Source organism: Pseudonaja textilis, chromosome 6, assembly GCF_049901715.1.
Source record: "Pseudonaja textilis isolate UNSWEBS1 chromosome 6, rPseTex1.2, whole genome shotgun sequence".
Classification (NCBI taxonomy): domain Eukaryota; kingdom Metazoa; phylum Chordata; class Lepidosauria; order Squamata; family Elapidae; genus Pseudonaja; species Pseudonaja textilis.
In genome coordinates this window covers 8280685-8299919 of record NC_141995.1, presented here as the reverse complement: position 1 = coordinate 8299919, position 19235 = coordinate 8280685, and the positions used below count along the sequence as shown (strand labels likewise).

General features: G+C 42.2%; 1 protein-coding gene across 5 annotated transcripts in view; it reads right to left on the bottom strand.

Annotated features, from left to right (window-relative positions):
- The window catches only part of SEPTIN11 (septin 11), a 117861-nt gene that overhangs the window by 52677 nt on the left and 45949 nt on the right, over positions 1–19235 (bottom strand). For all 5 annotated transcript variants that reach the window (XM_087935778.1, XM_087935780.1, XM_087935779.1 and 2 more), the window contains exons 2-3: positions 9531–9645; positions 105–300 (exon numbers count right to left, since the gene is read on the bottom strand). In XM_087935778.1, coding sequence (XP_087791904.1) covers positions 105–300; positions 9531–9645 — 311 coding nt within the window. The remainder of the gene's footprint in view (positions 1–104; positions 301–9530; positions 9646–19235) is intronic.

The window sequence follows — 19235 nt, the reverse complement described above, 5'->3', positions numbered from 1 at the left end:
AAGAAGTAGTGCAAGATCGGAAGCTGTGGAGAGACCTGGCCCAAAGAATCACCAAGAGTCGGACATGACTGAATAGATACCACCATTATTATCTTTCAAAGTACCTGTCGTCCTTATTGATCTGGTCTCCAAATCCCACCGTATCCACAATCGTCAGCTTGAGACGGACGTTGCTCTCCTGAAGTTCGTAACTCCTTGCTTTCAACCGTACGCCAGGCTCCTTGTGGGTGGCAGCGTCACTTTCGAACTTCGTGTTGAACAGCGTGTCCATGAGGGTTGATTTGCCAATGCCGGTTTCCCCTGGGAAAGAAACATCTGGGTTAGGACATGCCAATCCCCGAGTTTCTGCTTCTCTACGTTTTCTCTGAGAATAGCAAGAATAGCAACAGCACTTAGACGTATATACCGCTTCACAAGTGCTTTCCAGCCCTTTCTAAGCCATTTACAGAGTCAGCCTATCGTCCCCAACAATCTGGGTCCTCATTTTACCCACCTCCGAAGGATGGAAGGTTGAGTCAATCTGTTGAGATTCGAACTGCTGGCAATCAGCAGAGTTAGCCTGAGGGTCATCTGAGTAGTGCTCATGGTTCCTGAAGCCTGCAATTTTTTCCTGGAAATGCATTCCTACTCCCAAACCATTTGGGGAGTGGGGTGGGGGAGGAGTCCATAAAGTCCAGAAAAAAGTCCATAAAGTCCAGGAGAACAAAAAACCCTAGATAAGGATGTCCAGAAAAAAAAACCCTTGGGACAACCATGACCTGGATGAATGAGAATCTCCACAGACTTTGAGCTGTGCAATTTGGGATGAGCTCCCTTTGAATGGGGTGGGAGTAGGAAGGGATTTCCAGAGGAGAAAAAATTGCAGACTACAGGAATCATTTGCACTACTCAGGTGACCCTGAGGACATAAGTAAACCTCTCCAGGTGCTTCAACGACCCTCTAAAAGGATGCAAATGACCAGCTGTCTGCAAGGAATATAAATCCTTCCATTCCCCACCATCCAGTCAGAGCTGAAGAAGCTTCTTGGATGAGAAGTGAAATGTCTTCAAAGAAAAACCAGAAAGTCCAGTTGCCTCTTGAAAAAAAGCCCCTTTGGGAAAACCATGGCCTGGATGACTGAGAATCTCCACAGACTATGAGCTATGCAATTTGGGATGAGCTCCCTTTGAATGGGGTGGGAGTAGGAATGGATTTCCAGAGGAGAAAAAATGCCAACTTACAGGAACCATTTGCATTACTCAGGTGACCCTGAGGACACAGATAAACCTCCAAGTGGCCTCAACGACCCTCTAAAAGGATGCAAATGACCAGCTGTCTGCTAGGAAAAAAAATCCTTCCATTCCCCACCGTCCAGTCAGAGCTGAAGAAGCTTCTTGGATGAGAAGGGAAAGAAAAAAGACAAGAAAGTCCAATTGCCTCCTGGAAAAAGCACCTTTGGGACAATGGGGAAGCCAGATTCATCTAATGATTCACTTAACAGCTGCAATGATTTGCTTAACAACCAGAAAAGGTCATAAAATGGGGTGTGGCTCACTTCTGCCTTGTTTAACCGTGGAAATTCTGGTCCCAATTCTGGTCATAAATAGAGAACTTATCTATAATTCACTTAACAACTGTAGCAAAAAAAAAAAGAGGCCAAAAAACGGATGTGATTAATTTAACAATGACCTTGCTTAGCAACCAACATTCTGCTTCCTGATTGTGGTTGTAAGTCAAGAATTACCTGCAGTATGTAAATACTGTATTTCTGGCACTGCAAAGCACTTTGACTAACAAGTTAAACTACAGACAGAAGTTACTGCCAAATACAATTGCTAAAAATTTGTTCTTTACTAGCATGAAAATAATAACACCAGAGACAGAAACTACAATTTTGGGATGGAACACACAAGAAATCTGGTAGGAACAGACATTTAATCAAAATTAACTGTATTTCTTGTTGCAAAGTACATGATTAGAAAGCAAACATGTTCTTGTTGGATCATTCCCATGTAAACACATTTAACTCAAATTGAAAGTCAGTATAGAGTACATGATAATTGAAAGTAGAGTACATGATAGTTTTAGACTTGTGATGTCAGAGTGGATTTTAAAAAACGGTAGTTTTGTACTTCGGTTCAGAATATTTCTCCAGATTGTATAACTGCTCCAAAGGATCAGGATTAATATTCCCAATTTCCTTACAATATGGTGCCAATCCAGATGAGAAAAGAGGAAAAAGTAACAATTTGCATGCATCTTTGGAGCAGGAATTGGTCTTGTTGCTTATTCATTGAAGGCAATCACTTGGTCCTCAACACCAATAAGACCAAGGATCTTATAGTGGATTATAGAAGGAACAGATCAGACAACCCGCCCTTGGAGGTTTATCAATGGAGACCGAGTGGAGCAAGTGGCCAGTTTTAAGTTATTTAAGTTTTAAGGTATTTTCACCATCCCCGGGCTCCGGAAGCTCTTTTCGAGCCTCCGGGAGAGTGAAAATGGCCTCCCCGGGCTCCAGAGGCCTTCTGGAGGCCGGAAATAGGCCTGTTTCCAGCCTTCTGGATCCTGTGGGGTGCCTGTTTTTCACTCTCCCCAAGTCTCCATATGGGCTCTGTATTTACCTGGGATCCAAAATGGGCCACGGGGGAACTTGAGGGATGGGGAGGGGCGGGTGGGTGGGGCCAGGCAGGGGTGGGATTTGGCGGTTTGTCAAACTGGCCATAAAATTACTATGGGTTCGCCTGAACTGGCGGCGAACCAGTAAGTAGCCCACCCCTGCATTAAACCAAAGGGGAAAGGGGCTGTCATAGGCCAGCCAGAAAAACTCTCAAGCAGCCACACACTCAGATTGGCTCTTAAGCCCACCCATCCACCCACTCCTTTGCCAGCTCTGGACCGCTCCTTGTTGCTCAGGAGAGTGTGCCCCTTCTTGGTCCCCTTCCCAACTGAAAAGGAAGGAGCAGAGGCCATGAGGTGGGGGGCAGAAGGAGAGGAGGGGGCTCACTGCCTTCTCTAGCCCTAGTCTACCCAGGGTTGAGAGGGGAAAAGACATGCATCATCCAGAACATTCAGCAACTGTAGGCCCAACACCTTCTCTAGAACCTTGTCCAGAAAGGGTTCAACTACGGCTCCTTGAAGAAGCAACAGACCTCTCTCCCTAAAGAATTAAAAATAAATAAATCTCAACCCCTCTCTGATCAAACCAGAAATGAAATAAATTGCTGGTACTAAGGGTTTTTTTTAAGGATATCCTAGGAAAAAAAGGATGTATTTCAGGACATGGCTTTGCGTGCATACGCCTTGAAATTTGCATGACACTTTGAGGGATTGTTATGATGAGAAGCTACACAAGGAAAACTTAATTATAAAACTGTAGACAAAAATATTTAAAAGCTTCCAAAGAATTTCCAGGGGCCACACCACTGTTCTTCGGCTGCTTTTTACTGCTCCTGTGAATTACGACAGGGAAAATGTGACACTAGGTGCTTTCATCCATGCTTATGACCACCACTGTGGGTTGCAATAGTGGCTGGATTAAAATCGGAGACGAGACAAACCCCTTTAAGTCCACTGATCTAAAACTTTCCAGCTGAGAGCTTTTAAGGAGGAGGTATAGACTTAGACTCAGAATAACTTTATTGTCACTTTGAATGTACACTAATCGGCATACATTAAAATGAAATTTCATTGCATACAGCTCTCAAAGGGGCCTGCATGTACAATTTACACTACATAAACATGACTATAAATAAATAAATATGCACATACCCACATATATTATATGATACAGAGAAACAGTCTAGTGTGATTTATACATGTGCATGGTGAGAAAAACGAATCTTGCAAGTTTACCAGACGGATGGCACAGGGATCAAAGCTGTTACAGAATCTAGTAGTCCTGCTATAGATACTTTGAAACCTCCTCCCAGAGGGGAGCAACAGGAACAAACCGTAAAGTGGGTGCCTGGGGTCTCTTAACAATGCTTCAAGCTCTAAGCCCATAGTGCTTATAAGCAGTATCCTGAATGACAGGAAGAGAACTTCCTATAATCTTCTCGGCTGTCCTCACCACTCTCTGTAGGGACTTTCTATCTGAAGTGCTGCCACCACCAAACCAAACAGGGATGCAGTTCGCTAAAATATTCTCAATCGCGCCTCTATAAAAAGTGGCCAGGACAGAAGGAGAAAGATACGCTCTCCTCACCTGATGCAGGAAATGCAGATACTGGCTTGCACCCTTCACTAAGGATGATGTGTGGAGAGACCAGTTCTGATTGTTAGTTATCTGCACTCCCAGATACTTAATACTGTTGACTGTCTCTATAGCTGCATCTTTGATACTGAGTGGAGTATGACTATGCCGGCTCTTCCTAAAATCTACAATTAACTCCTTTGTTTTATTAACAAGTACACAGTACATAGTCCAGAATTTAGGACCATAATGAAGCTTGCCCATTACCGTTATATGTCAGGACAGTTGAAAAACAAGTCACCCACAAGACGGATCTGAATTTAATGACTTTTCTGTTGCAATTATAAGTGAACGCAGCAATTGTAAACCCACTGTTTGTAATGGGGCATTTTTGCCAAAAACGATGGACATAAATCCTGATTTTCAGCGAAAACAAAGCACCAAGTTTATCACTGTTTTGCAGAATTCATTAAGTAAACACAATGGTTGTTATGTGAATGCCTGGGTTGGTAAACGATGCAGTGCACTCCTATGGGCATTATTTTGCCTGATACCAGCTCAAAATACTGGAAACTGATAAAAAAAATATTAATTGCAGTCGCCTGAGCACAGGGAAAGCCGAGGGAAATCATCAAAGCCATAAAAAAAGCCAAAGTTACAATATTTCGGACAAGGGATACAACACCCAGAAAAGTATGGCCTACTTCATTTAATCCTCCAAGAAAGATTGAAGGCAGACGAGGTCCAGGCAGAAGAAGAACATCATGGATTCCAAATCTAAGGGACCGATTTGGACAAAACTCAGCAGCACTTTTTTGTGCAGCTGTTGATAAAAATAATATCGCCAACATCTGATGACAGATATGGCACAAGAAGAAGAAAAAGAATGAGCACAGGACATCGCAAATAGTCTTAAATGTCACATGTCTGTATAGGAAGACTAACTGATCAGAATTTTAGAAACGGTTGTAAGTACCTTTGGGAGGGTCTGTCATAACTTCAACCAGTTGTTAAGTGACTGCTCATAAGTCAAGGACTACTTGTATTGGCTCTTGAACTTTTGTTTGTCATGACACTGAACTGAAAGGCGCTCCTCATCTTTTGCTCGTTGTGTTTCCAAAATTGAATTTGGCCGAAGAACAGGAATGGCAGTGGAAAAAAGGCAACTAATTTTTGTCAACTTCACATCATTATATCCAGAGGTTTCCTGGCATGCCTTAAATATCCCTAAGCCCAATTCTCTTATTTCCCACCCCCACAACACTGATGTGCAAAAAGAGAGAGAGAGAGAGAGAGAGAGGAATTCAACAATGAAATCTGTCTTCTCCACGGGGTAAATGTTTTAAAGTGCATAAAGCTTCACTCAATATTGTCTCTTTCTAAAGAAATAAACGAAGTTTTACTGTAAAAACAAATCAAGACATCAGATAAAGGGACAGAAACGGGAATAGCTCATCTATGCCAGATAAAGGGCAGAGATCAACTATTTCGCTCTTGCGCACAAAAAAATGGTTTTTCAGGAATGCAAGAAGTCTCAAGACGGTTATCAGTCACCCCAAGGAGTTAGAAGGCTAAACTGCTTGGTTATATAGCTTGCAGCAAATAGAAGGAAGGAAGGAAGGAAGGAAGGAAGGAAGGAAGGAAGGAAGGAAGGAAGGAAGGAAGGAAGGAGGGAGGGAGGGAGGGAAGGAAGAAGAGGAAGAAGGGGTGAGGGGGAAGGGAAGGGAAGGGAAGGGAAGGGAAGGGAAGGGAAGAGAAGAGAAGAGAAGAGAAGAGAAGAGAAGAGAAGAGAAGAGAAGAGAAGAGAAGAGAAGAGAAGAGACTAATGTTGAGGGGAAGAAGCAACTTTTTCGCATTCCAGAGACTCTCAAATCTCTGGAGACATTTGATTTAGATGTTCCATAGCTTGTTTGTTTGGTGCAGTGACTTTGATCCCAACTCTTAAACATCAATTTGCTTCAGTATCTCAAAAGAAATTTTTTTTTAAAAAAAAAACCTTGCAGGAGCAATCATGAGGAAACCATGAGTTAAAATTCAGGATACAGTATCAAACGCAGCAGTCAGCTTACAAAAAGTCAAACATTAAATGCATGTGAATGAAGAAGCAGTAAATATAATCTGAAGAGCCTGAAAAAAGTTTTGGAAAATGACTTCACATGGAAAATTGACTGTAATCGAATGCCAATTTCCTTTGAAGTAGCCGTTTCTAAATAGCCCTGCAAAAAAATTGTGCACTTTAATGTAATTTGCACATTACATAGAATCAGCCTTTCCTTGCTCCAAAATTGAACTTTTAGTGTTTAAAAAAATATAAAATACAGTCAGTCCTCACCTTAACAACCAACATTGACCCCAAAATTTTCATTGGTAAGTTAGATAGTTGTTAAGTAAGCTTTGCCCCATTTTGCAACCTTTCTTGCCACTGTTGTTAAGTGAATCATAGCAATTTTTAAGTTAGTAGCACGGTTGTTAAGTGAATCTAGCTTCCCCATTGACTTTGCTTGTCTGAAGGTTACAAAAGGGGATCCCATGACCCCTGGGACATTGTAAATGTTATAAGAACCAGTTGTCAAGCATACAAATTTTGATCACATGACCACGGGGATGCTGCAATGGCTGTGTGAAAAATGTTAAGTTTCTTTCTTCAATGCTGTTGTAAGTTCAGATGTTCTCTAAATAAATGGTTGTAAGTCGAGGACTACCTATAAACATCCAACTCAAAAAGTCCACATTCTTTAGGAATCTAAAACATATTTGTATGATTGAAACGCTCAAATATGTTCTGGAGAATATCTTACATCACCCATTTTTCTTGTGGTGCACTTCTGCACCGGAGACCAATTCCTTGTGTGTCTAATCACACTTGGCAAAATAAAGTGTTCTGTTCTATTCCTATTCTAAAGGATATTCAAGTAGGGGAATGTAGTCCAAAGCAGGGGTCCCCAAACTTGGCAAGTTTACGACTTGTGGGCTTCAACTCCCAGAACTCCTGAGCTAACATGAGTGGAAGAGGAATTCTGGGAGTTGAAGCCCACAAGTCTTAAAGCTGCCAAGTTTGGAGACCTCTGGTCTAAAGTCTAGTGCAGGGGTCTTCAAACTTGACAGCTTTAAGACTTGTGGACTTCAGCTCCCAGAATTCCTCCTCCAGTCATGTTAGCTCAGGAGTTCTGGGAGTTGAAGTCCACAAGTCTCAAACTTGCCAAGTTTGAAGACCCTTGGTCTAGTGAATTATTACACTTTTTAAATGCCTCCCACATTTAACAGGAGTAAAATTCTCTGCGTGCAGAGGATTGAACCATCGAGGAAAATGTCTGTCTGTATTATCCCAACTTTCTAAACCAAAGAAGGCTTCGATACCAGGAGGCATTAAAAATGCAGGACTTCACCCCCACCCTGCTTTTAAAAGCAGCAGATCCAGAGGCCACCTTACAATTATAATTTAGGCTGTAGAAGTTGCTTCTCAGACTGATAAGCATTCAGGAAACCATTATGTAAATAATGCATTGCTGTAGATTCCTTCTTTATCAGAGAAGGTTCCTGACCTCCATTCCAGAGCCACCATAAAGCTGGAATAACAGTTCTGAAAAGTCTTGGCCCTGATGCACATGTAAATATACTGGTTACAAACTGAAATCAGTTCACTCGCTTGAATTCTTTTATCACAAGGGCTTAATAGCATTTGCCGAGGGGAACTTCTAAGGTTTACGCTTAGAAATAATCCCTGAGTGCTAAAATGGAGTGAAGTTGGAGACTGAAAATGGTGGGTGCTAAGCTACTTTCTCTGAAATTGGCTGTGATGCTGGGTTTTTACACCTTAATCGCTTTGTTTTTATTGCTTTTGGAGTGTTTTTATTCTTTTACCTCAGCAATGAACAGCCGGAGTCGTGTCTTTTAAAAAGGGCAGCCATATCAGTCTTTTAATAATGGCAGAAATATTAACCTCTCATACTGGCTGGAGAATTCTGGAAGTTAACAGAGTTGGAAGGGACCTGATAGGTCATCTAGTCCAACCACTCCCCTGCCCAAGCGGGAGACCCTACACCATTTCTGACAAATGGCAGTCCAATCTCTTCTTGAAAGTTTCAAGTGATGGCGCTCCCACAACAGCTGAAGGCAACTTCTGTTCCATGGGTTGATTGTTCTCACTGTCTGAAAGTTTCTCCTTATTTCTAAGTTGATCTCCGCTTGACCAGTTTCCATCCATTATTCCTTGTCTGGCCTTCAGGTGCCTTGGGAAATAGACTGACCCCTTTCTCCTCTCTGTGGCAGCCCCTCAAATACTGGAAGACTGCTGTCATGTCTCCCTTGGTCCTTCTCTTCTCTAGCATTGGAAAAAGTGACTTGTGACCATTTTTCACAATTATGACCACTGCAGCATTCTCGTGGTCATGTGATCAAAATTCAGACACTTGGCAAGTGACATGTATTTTTCATGGCTGCCCTGTTCTGGGATCATGTGATCAACTTTTGCAACCAGCCGCGTCAATGGGGAAGCCAGGTTCACTTAACAATGGTGGCAAGAAAGGTCATAAAATGGAGCAAAACTCACTTAACTGTCCTGCTTAGCAACAGGAATTCTGGGGCTCAGCTTGTGGTCCTATAAATCAAGGACTGCCCGTATTCAGTCAGGAAAACTTCACGGTTTTCGAAGGAAAGTTTCAAAGATCTGAAAGGTAGAGAGTTGTCACTTTTTGAACACTAGAGGAGTTTTAAAATGTTCCTCCAATGTTCAAAATTTAACACTTTTGACATTTGAGCGCTTGATTTTGCAAACCGCGCAGATTATGGACTTGCATCTTTCTGCACCAAATGATGTCATTGGCATTATATGTACGATGTGATGCCATTTGCTCTTCCGGTGAACACAAGGCAATGACACAGATCCTGCCAATACATTCTTACTGAAGCTTCCTGTCTTACACATGGTTATCTTTAAGAGGAAGGAATTCTATCTCACAAAATCAGTAGCCGCATCTCTCAGAGTTTAAAAAAAAAAAGATTTATTAGGAGTGAACATGCCGGTGCTATCTGGGTGCAGCCAACTCTGAGACAAATCATTCATTTCACCCTTGACCCTGGTCTTCCCCACCCCCTGGGTCTATATTCTCCAATGGGACACACCCATAGCCAAAAGTCATCAAACATACTCTCTAGTAATAATCTTGGGCGCCAGAAGCTTCGGCCACCTAGCAATTATCCGCGAAAGCATTTAAGGAATGCACTACTTCCCCTGCTCCCTTTCAGCTGTCAAACTCTAAAAGACCAGAGAAATATTTTTGAGCTGATACTCAGCATTCTGCATTTGGAAATACCGCAGAAAATTGCTTCAGTGGAGTCTCACGGGGGAGGACTTACCAACGCAAAGGATGTTGAAGCAGAAGCCTTGGGAGGTTGACTTGTTCACCAGCTGATCTGGGAGACTGTCGAAGCCGACATGGCCTGACAAGCCGAGATTTCGAAGGTCGTCGTTCTGCAAGTCCAAAGAGAAAAGGTTTGAAGGCTTCCGCAGAACTAATTTCCATTTACAGACAGTCCTCGACTTACAACGGTTCATTTAGTGACGTTCGAAGTTACAACAGCACTGAAAAAAGTGACTTAGGAAGATCATTTTTCACACTTAATGACCCTTGCATGACCCCATGGTCATGCGATTAACGTTCGGAGGCTTGACAACTGACTCACATTTACGACGGTTGCAGTGTACCTGGAGTCGTGGGATCCCCCTTTGCGACCTTCTGACGAGCAAAGTCAGTGGGGGAAACCAGATTCACTTAACAACCGTGTGACTAATAGAAGAACTGCAGTGATTTACTAAACAAATGTGGCTAGAAAAGTTGTAAAATGTATGACTTTTAAAATAAAACAAATACAATAAATAATTTTATTTTAAAATAAACTGCCCAAGGAGCTGCTGATACAGTTCTACAGAGGAATGACTGAGTCTGTCATCTGCACCTCTATAACTGTCTGGTTTGGTTCTGTAACCCAACAGGACAGACACAGACTTCAGAGGATAATTAGGACTGTAGAAAAAACAATTACTACCAACCTGCCTTCCATCGAGGACCTGTATACTGCAGGAGTCAAAAAGTGGGCTGTGAAAATATTTACAGACCCCTCACATCCTGGACATAAACTGTTTCAACTCCTTCTCTCAAAACGATGCTATAGAGCACTGCAGACCAGAACAACTAGACACACAGTTTTTCCCCAAATACACTCACTCTGCTAAACAAATAATTCCCTCAACACTGTCCAACTATTTACAAAGTCTGCATTACTATCACTATTAACCTTCTCATCACTCCTTATCGCCCATCCCCTCCCACTTGTGACTGTATGACTGTAACTTTGTCGCTTGTATCCTTACGATTTATATGGACTGTTTCCTAGTATGATTTGATTGCTTATTGTACCCTATGATTATCATTAAGTGTTGTACCTTATGATTCTTGACTAATGTCTCTTTTCTTTTACTGAGAGCATTTGCACCAAGACAAATTCCTTGTGTGTCCAATCACACTTGGCCAATAAAGAATTCTATTCTATTCTAAAAATAATAATAAAATGGGGCAAAACTCACTTAACAAATTTCTCACTTTAGGAACATACATTTTGGGCTCAGTCCTAGTCCTGCCTCAGGCATGAAAGATGGCTGGGTGACTCTGACCCAATCACCAGGAGATTGGGAGTTCTAGTCCCACCTTAGGTATGAAAGCTGGCTGGGTGACCATCAGCCAGGAAAGGAAAGGGGGAGGGAGGAAAGGAAAGGAAAGAGGGATAAAAGGAAAGGAAAGAGGGAGGGAGAAAAGCTTGAGGACTAACTGTACTGTTTTAATTATTTGCACAAGGTCAGGGTGCATTCTCTATGGAGATGGACATGAACAGCCTGGCTTTTCCAATACAGCCTGTATTTGTATTTAATAACTTACACATATATTATTAAATATACAAATACTATGCTGGACCACAGGCCTATTTACGTGGCTATTCTTGGAAGTGGCTCTCCGGGCTGACTCGCAAAGGGGTTCCCTTGTGGCTATCCAAATTCCATTTAAGTGGAAATTGGAAAACAAATGGATATGGAAGTTTGTGTATGCAAAACAAGCCAGGTTCTACCACCAAGTTAATGGAATCTTCACCATTAAAATAATCCTAACCTCAGAGGAAATTCAAATATGAGGGCTACCAAATTTTTATGGGATCATCTCCAATTTCTATTCCTCGATCCATTTCCAATTCATGTAGATCTCTAAGTAAACTGGAGATGACATGATTATTTGAAATTCTGTTGACTCACAAACATTCATAACCCAACTTCCTCCGAATTTTAATGGGAACCCTTTGTGCAGTATCATCATGACCCAATGTTTTTTTATGCATCATTTTGCAGTTAGGACATGGGAATCCCAAGCTGTAGCAATGACTGTTATCTAATTTGCTCCTGAAAGACAAATTTAAAACAACTTGCTTTATAGGGTGATCTCTGAGACTTTTAAGAATGTAGTGGCCTGAATTAAAAGGAAACGATTGGAAAGTCCTGGCAGGAAAAGATATCATGCCACAATGTGTCTCAGAGGTTACAATGCTTTTTCTAAGGTTGTTGTTTTTTAAGGTAAGGAGAAAAGCATTCGGTTGACAGGACGAAATAATCATTCTTGCAAACTCATTCTGATTACCCAAGTTTGCTTTCAGATGATCAGGTGTTTGCACTCTGTCATGACTCTGTAGGAATCTGACTCAGAGGAGGAAGCCAAACAGCTGACAAGGAGTGGGAGTGTGGCTCTGTTGGCTGTGGAAGAAACTGGGGAAGGGAAAAGTCCAGAGGGGCAGAGCAGGAAAGAGGTAGAACAAGGGAGAGGGAATTCAGAGGAAGACCCAGGCCCACCCCCTCTTCATCCTAGGGCACACCGGGAGGAACAGAGGAGAGAGCAACATGGGTTGCATGGCTTATGGGGGAGGAAAGGGCCTTGATTCCCTTAATTAGCTGCAGCTGGGAACCCAGTGTATAAAAAAGGCAACCTGCGTACAGCAAGCTTTTTGGGAGCAAACGTGACTTTATCTTGCGTCGTCGTGGCTTATCTGTGTTCCTTGCGTCTTCCCAACTGTGTGAGTTTTGCCGTGCTTTCAAGTTTGAAATTCCTGCTCCTGCCCTGCCAAACAACTTACTTCAGTTTGGCTTGTTTGGACTTTAAGTTACAGTTTGTGTGTACCTTGTTTTGGACTGAATTTTGTACAGTCAAAGGCTGTTCCTGGGAGAGTTTTTCTCCAGCCCGAAAGTAACCTGGACATTGGGGGCAAAGTTGGATATAATAAAGGACTCTTATTTGACTGTGTTGCCTTGGTGCCACGCTCTGGGTCATTACACACACTCTCTGTTCCTATTTAGCTAAATTTCAATATAAATGCTTTCAAACTGCTAGGTGGGAAGTCTTCTTCAGTTCTGACTGGATGGTGGGGAATGATTCAAAAAAACAAGCCTTCCCCTGCCATGCCCACCAAGCCATGCCCACAGAAATGGTAGTAAAAAAATTATGAATCCCACCCACTGGCTCTGATGCTAAGGAGTTCTATTCCCCTTTCCCACCTGAAAAGAAATCTCTTCCAAATGCAAAACACAAGCAGAGGAGAGGAGTTTCCGTTTCCGTTTTAGTTTCACAGCAGCAAGCAGCTTTAGTACAGAACAGTTGAGCTAAGCCATGCCCAGGCTCCTTGCTGTCTTCTTGCTCACAAAGCAAATACTGGACTTTATGGCCTTTCTTTTGCTTTTTGTAAGTGAAGTTGTTGAGTGAATCACATGGTTATTAAGCGAATCTGGTTTTTCCCATTGACTTTGCTTGTTGGAAGCCAGCTGGGAAGGTAAAAATGGCAATCACATATATTACAATGTCCTATATTTGGGTATATGCATAATTTTGCATTTATTTATTTATTCATTATTTTGTCATTTTTATGTAGTGCTTATTGGAAGTGGTGACCCTTTGAGAGCTGCATGCAACAAAATTTCATTTTAATGTATGCTGATTAGTATACATTCAAAGTGACAATAAAGTTATTCATTCTATCTATCTATCCATCCATCCATCCATCCATCCATCTATCACCCCAGAATGTTGAAATCATCGTAAATACATGTTGGTTGCTAAACAGCCTAATAAATAGTAGTTCACCATGGATCTACTAAATCTATTACAACACGACTGCCAAGCATTTAACCGAGTTTCTTTCTGCACATTTTGTCTGGTTGCCAAGGAAATATTCATAAGGTCTCTTTTTCCCCCCTCTCAGTTTATGTTCTTTCTGTTGCATTTTTTCCCCTTCTCTTTACACTGATCCACATACTTTGGGATAAGAAAGAAGGATCCTTTGTTCCCTAGACTGACTACAATAGCATTCTCCCTTTAAAACCTCATTTATATTGAAAATGTAAAGGTTTCCCCTGTCCAGTCATATCCGATTCTAGAGCATGGTGCTCATCTCCATTTCTTGGCCGACGGAGCCAGCGTTGCCTGAAGATAATTTCCATGGTCATGTGGCCAGCATGGCTATCTGCCAAAGTGCATGGAATGCTTTTGCCTTCCCACCGAAGTGGTATCTATTTATCTACTCGCATTTGCATACTTTCAAACTGCTAGGCGGGCAGGAGCGGAGGCAAGTAATGGGAGTTCACCTCGTCGCACATCGCTCGGGACTCGAAACCACTGACGAGCTCAGCATCTTTAACCACTGAGCCACCGCGCTCCATGGAGGAGGCAAAATTAATTCTTCCGCAGTTTTCCTAGCCCTAAAGATGACTGTGGTTTCTCCTGGCATTCTTAAGTCATCCAGGTCATGGTTGTCCCAAAGATGTTTTTTTCAAGAGGCAACTGGATTTTCTGGTTTTTCTTTTTATCCAAGAACCTTCTTCAGCTCTGATTGGATGGTGGGGAAAACCTGAAGAAGCTTCTTGGATGAGAAGAGAAACATCTTCAAAGTATAACAAGAAAGTCCAGTTGCCTCTTGAAAAAGGCACCCTTTGAGATCACTGTGGTTTATTCCAGCTGAGGCAGGAAAGCAATAAACATGAGCACACTTCTAATATTAGAGAAACCATTTTATCTCCTATTTCTGCTCTGTGCCAAGTAGCACTTGCCAATTATGACTTCCAATTTCCTTACAAATTGTATATAATATTAGGCTGTGTAACTCATGTCTAACATGCTGGTATAAGATACATTTCCACCCCATCCTGACCTTCAGACCAGACCAGAAACACCCTTCAGATTCATCTTTCGACACAACTCTCCACAAGCTAGTCATTCACAACCTTTTTCCTGTTTATATTAGTCATTCGTTATACAAGTAGCAGCTTGAAAATAAAGAAACGAGGCCATGCTACTTACAGAAACATTTACTGGTCTGTTCTATTCATCTAAAGGGCTACATATTCACCCTCTGCCCCCAGGCTGTAAAATTTTATTCACTGTAGATATGTCAAAAGAGATTTTTGGAATCTTCAAACAGTAGCATAAGAATTAACTCGTAATAACATTATTTTATCATAGAGCCTTTTACTTCTATCAGAGTTTGAAGCATTTCTGATGCAACTAAGGATATCTAGAGGGTACAAGCCAGGATGTTCAAGAGGTCGTGTGCAAGCAGAAAAATCATTCACAGAATATAGAATAATAAAGAGTTGGAAAGGACCTTGGACCTTGTCCCACGGTCCCGAACCTTTTTGGTACCAGGAACTGGTTTCATGTAAGACATTTTAGATGGAATTAGATTAGATAGAATTCTTTTTATTGGCCAAGTGTGATTGGACACACAAGGAATTTGTCTTGGTGCAAATGCTCTCTGTATACATTCATCAAGAGTCAAGAATCATCAGGTACATCACTTAATGATAGTCATAGGGTACAATAAGCAATCAAATCATATTAGGAAACGGTCATTAAAAATCTCAAGGATGCAAGCCAGAAAGTTACAGTCATACAGTCACAAGTGGGAGGGGATGGGTGATAAGGAGGATGAGAAGATTAATAGTGATAGTAGTGCAGACTTTGTAAATAGTTGAACAGTGTTGAGGGAATTATTTGTTTAGCAGAGTGATGGCACGTGGGGAAAAACTGTCCTTGTGTCTAGTTGTTCTGGTGTGCACTGCTCTATAGCGTCATTTTGAGGGTAGGAGTTGAAACAGTTTGTGCCCAGGATGTGAGGGGTCTGTAAATATTTTCACAGCCCTCTTTTTGACTTGTGCAGTATACAGGTCCTCGATTGAAGGCAGGTTGGTAGTCATCGTTTTTTCTGCAGTCCTAATTATCCTCTGAACTCCGTGTCTGTCCTGTTGGGTTGCATAATTTTTTCCATGCACTGGAGGTGAGGTGTGGGTATGGATGTGGGGAGATGATTTCGTGTGCTACCTAGATCTCACACAGGCACAGATGACGCTTCACTCGTTTGTGTGGCCTGGTTTCGAACAGGTTTGGGGACCCCTGTTCTAGTCCATCCCCTGCTCAAGCAGGAGGGCCTATATACCATTCCAGACAATTGGCTGCCCAGTCTCTTAAAAACCTCCAGTGATGGAGCACCGACAACTTCTGGAGACCAGCCATTCAATGGATTATTTGTTCTAACCATCAGGAAATTTCTTCTCGATTCTCTCTTTGATTAGTTTCCATCCACTGCTTGTCAACTCATAAAACATTCCTATGCCTGTTTTAGTAGTTGCCGTTAAACAAAAAAAAAAAAGGGGGGGGGGAAGGAAATCTGAAAGAGCAATGCAGCACTTCGATAGTGAAACTACATTCCAACTCTTATCTTTAAAAGATTGTAACTAAAATACCAGAGCTTTTGCCCGTGAATTGGAGAACGTGAAGGATGACACTCAGTCCGTGCTGAATTGGAGAATCTGACTGATGACACACCCAGGTGGGAGCAGGGAAACAGGGTCACAGGGGACTGTAAATGACATATGCCAGAGTTGGCTTTATACAGGACGATGCCAGTATGTCGCCCAATAAATCCTTTGAGGTTTTTTGAAGTTTGGCTCGAGATTCATGATGTCATTAGGGCGATTGCTGGAATCCTGACACTGCTTCTTGTCCCGACTTCAGGAGAATTCTCCAAAGAGAACACTCCTATCAAGCCTCCCCTTGTCCTTCGTTTCACTAGACTAGACCTACCCAATTCCTGCAACCATTCTCCATATGTTTTAGCCTCCAGTCCCCTTAATCATTTTGGTTGCGCTCCATACTCTAAAACCTCAACATTTTCTGAACCATGGTGACAAAAACCGGATGCAATATTTCAAAGCAATATAAAGCGGTACTTCACGTGACTTTGATGCCATCAAAGTCACGTGACATGTTGATGCAGCCTATGACCGTGCTCGCTTTTTTTGGCAACTGCTAGATACTTTCCAAATCCTTAATACAGTGTTATATAAAGAATCATATTACCCAATCCAATCATAGAGACTTCTATTACACCAGCTTCAAAGAACCAAGAGTGATAGAAAATGACACTATTTAGGATAGGGGTGAGAAATTAGAGAGTAGCAGAACAACAGAGTTGGAAGGGACCTTGGAGGTCTTCTAGTCCAGCCCCCTGCTCAAGCAGGAGGCCCTATACCATTTCAGACAAACGATTGTCCAATCTCTTCTTTAAAAAATTCCTGGCCTCTAAAGCACACGACATCCTCAGCCCTATTTCTGCTGTTCCCAGAGGATATATTTGGGCAAAGCTCTCCATTTCCATTTCTCCTTTTATGGCCAATCTGGACATGTTTGAAGAACACACATCCCTGTTGGCTCTTGAAATTCCCCCTCTGAAATGGGCTGTAAATACGGGACCCACCCTTCATATCCCCAAAATGAATTCTTTTTACTTTTAAGAAACTACATTCTCCAACTAGAGAAAAGTCAATGAAGGATTCCTCCCACAGTTCCCCCCCCCAAAAAAAAATATACCAAGAAGAATGAGCTGAGCTAAAGAAGATAGACAGAAAGCAGCATTTAAACCAGGGGCGTCTAACCTTGGCCAACTTTAAGACTTGCGGACTTCAATTCCCAGAATTCTAGGAGTTGAGCTCCATAGGTTCTTAAAGTGGCCAAGGTTGGACACCCCTGGTTTAAACACTGAGTTATTTCAAAGTTTTGCTCCATCCTCTTTGCTCCGTTTATAAACTTGCCGAGCGCCGATGCTTTTCCTGGTTCCCTTTCCAGCTTGTACTAATTTTAAAAGATGCCACATAGGCAAACTTGATCCAGCCAACAAACACAAGAAGAAACCCTAACAAAGCAAGCTCTTGATTTCATTTAAGTTCTTCCCATTCCCTCCAAGGAATCAGCTCTTCCTCTGTAGCTTTTCCTTGCCAAGGAAATGCTTAGAAGTTGAAAGCTCATTGCTCTTCTTAAGACACCCTGCTAAAAGGGGGAAAAAAAAAACGGTTACAACCATTTAGTCACGCGGGGCAACACAAAATGCCAGCGGCAGCTGGTGGGAAACATACTAGGGATCCCACAAATGATAAAAGCTTCTCTGCCTGTCATTGATTACAACTCTTTTTTTTGCTACTACTGGTAGCAAAAAAAGACTTGTAACTGCTCCTTTAATGGCCAAAGATACAAAAGCATTGAAAAAATGAGTTATGGCTGTGAATACCACTTTATAAGGGCTTGGTAAGGCCACACTTGGAATACTGCATCCAGATTTGGTGGCCGGGATGTAAAAAAAGATGTCGAGACTCTGGAAAGGATGAAAAGAGCAACAAAGATGATTAGGGAACTGTAGGCTAAAACATATAAAGAACAGTTGCTGGAACTGGGCTTGGGTAGTTTAGTGAAGAGAAGGACTAGAGGTGACATGATAGCAGTCTTCCAATATCTCAGGGGCTGCCACAAAGAAGAGGGAGTCAAGCTATTCTCCAAAGCACTTGAAAATGGCAAGACAAGGAGCAATGGATGGAAACTAATCAAGGAGAAAAGAAACTTAGAACTAAGGAGAAATTTCCTGACAGTTAGAACGATTAATCAGTGGAACCACTTGCCTCCAGAAGTTGTAAATGCTTCAACACTGGAAGTTTTTAAGAAGAGAGTGGATAACCATTTGTCTGAAATGGTATAGGGTTTCCTGCCTAAGCAGGGGGTTGGACTAGAAGACCTCCAAAGTCTCTTCCAACTCTATCATTCTATTCTAAGAGGCCACTGGGCTTTCTTAGTTTTTCTAACTCTATTTTCTAAGACTCTGCCTGTTTCTGAGGGTCTCTTCCAAACTCTGTTATTCTGTATTCTGTCTTTTGACTGTTTGCAGCATCCCCAAGGTCCCATGATCAAAATTCGTGGCCACTTGGTCACTGACTCATATTTATGGCAGTTGCAGTGCCCTGGGGTCATGTGATCCCCCTTTGCGACCTTCTGACAAGCAAAGTCCACAGGGGAAGCTAAATTCGCTTAACACCCACATTGCTAAACAACCGTAGTGATTCCCTTTGCAAGAAGTGTTGTAAAACGGGGCAAAACTCACTTAACTGTCTCGCTTCGCAAAAAGAATGTGGGGCTCAATTGTGGTCATACGTCGAGGACTACCTGTATATCTCTGAGGTGGAAAAAAAAATCTCATTTTACTTTTGGAAAGCACAGCCTGTACAAGAGGGCTTAGAACAGGGTAGCATTCAAACATACAGATTACAATTTAGGTGGAGAAGATCGTATTCAACTTCACTCGGGTAAGATATGCACCAAGAGTTTACCTGCTACCTGTGAACTACGAAGGAGGCCCGATCTGGAGTACCACAGTACCCTTGCAAGCACATTCACTGTCCTCAGTGTTTACAGGCTGTTCTCACCTTATGACCGTAATTGGAATTAGAATTTCCATCGCTAAGCAAGGTGGTTTTAAACTGAGTTGTGCCCAATTTTATAGCAATAGTACTTAGATTTATATACGGCTTCACGGCGCTTTTACAGCCCTCTCTAAGCTGTTTACAGCCTATTGCCCCCCAATAATCCGGGTCCTCGTTTTACCCACCTCGGAAGGATGGAAGGCTGAGTCAACCTTCAACCTGATGGGATTCAAACT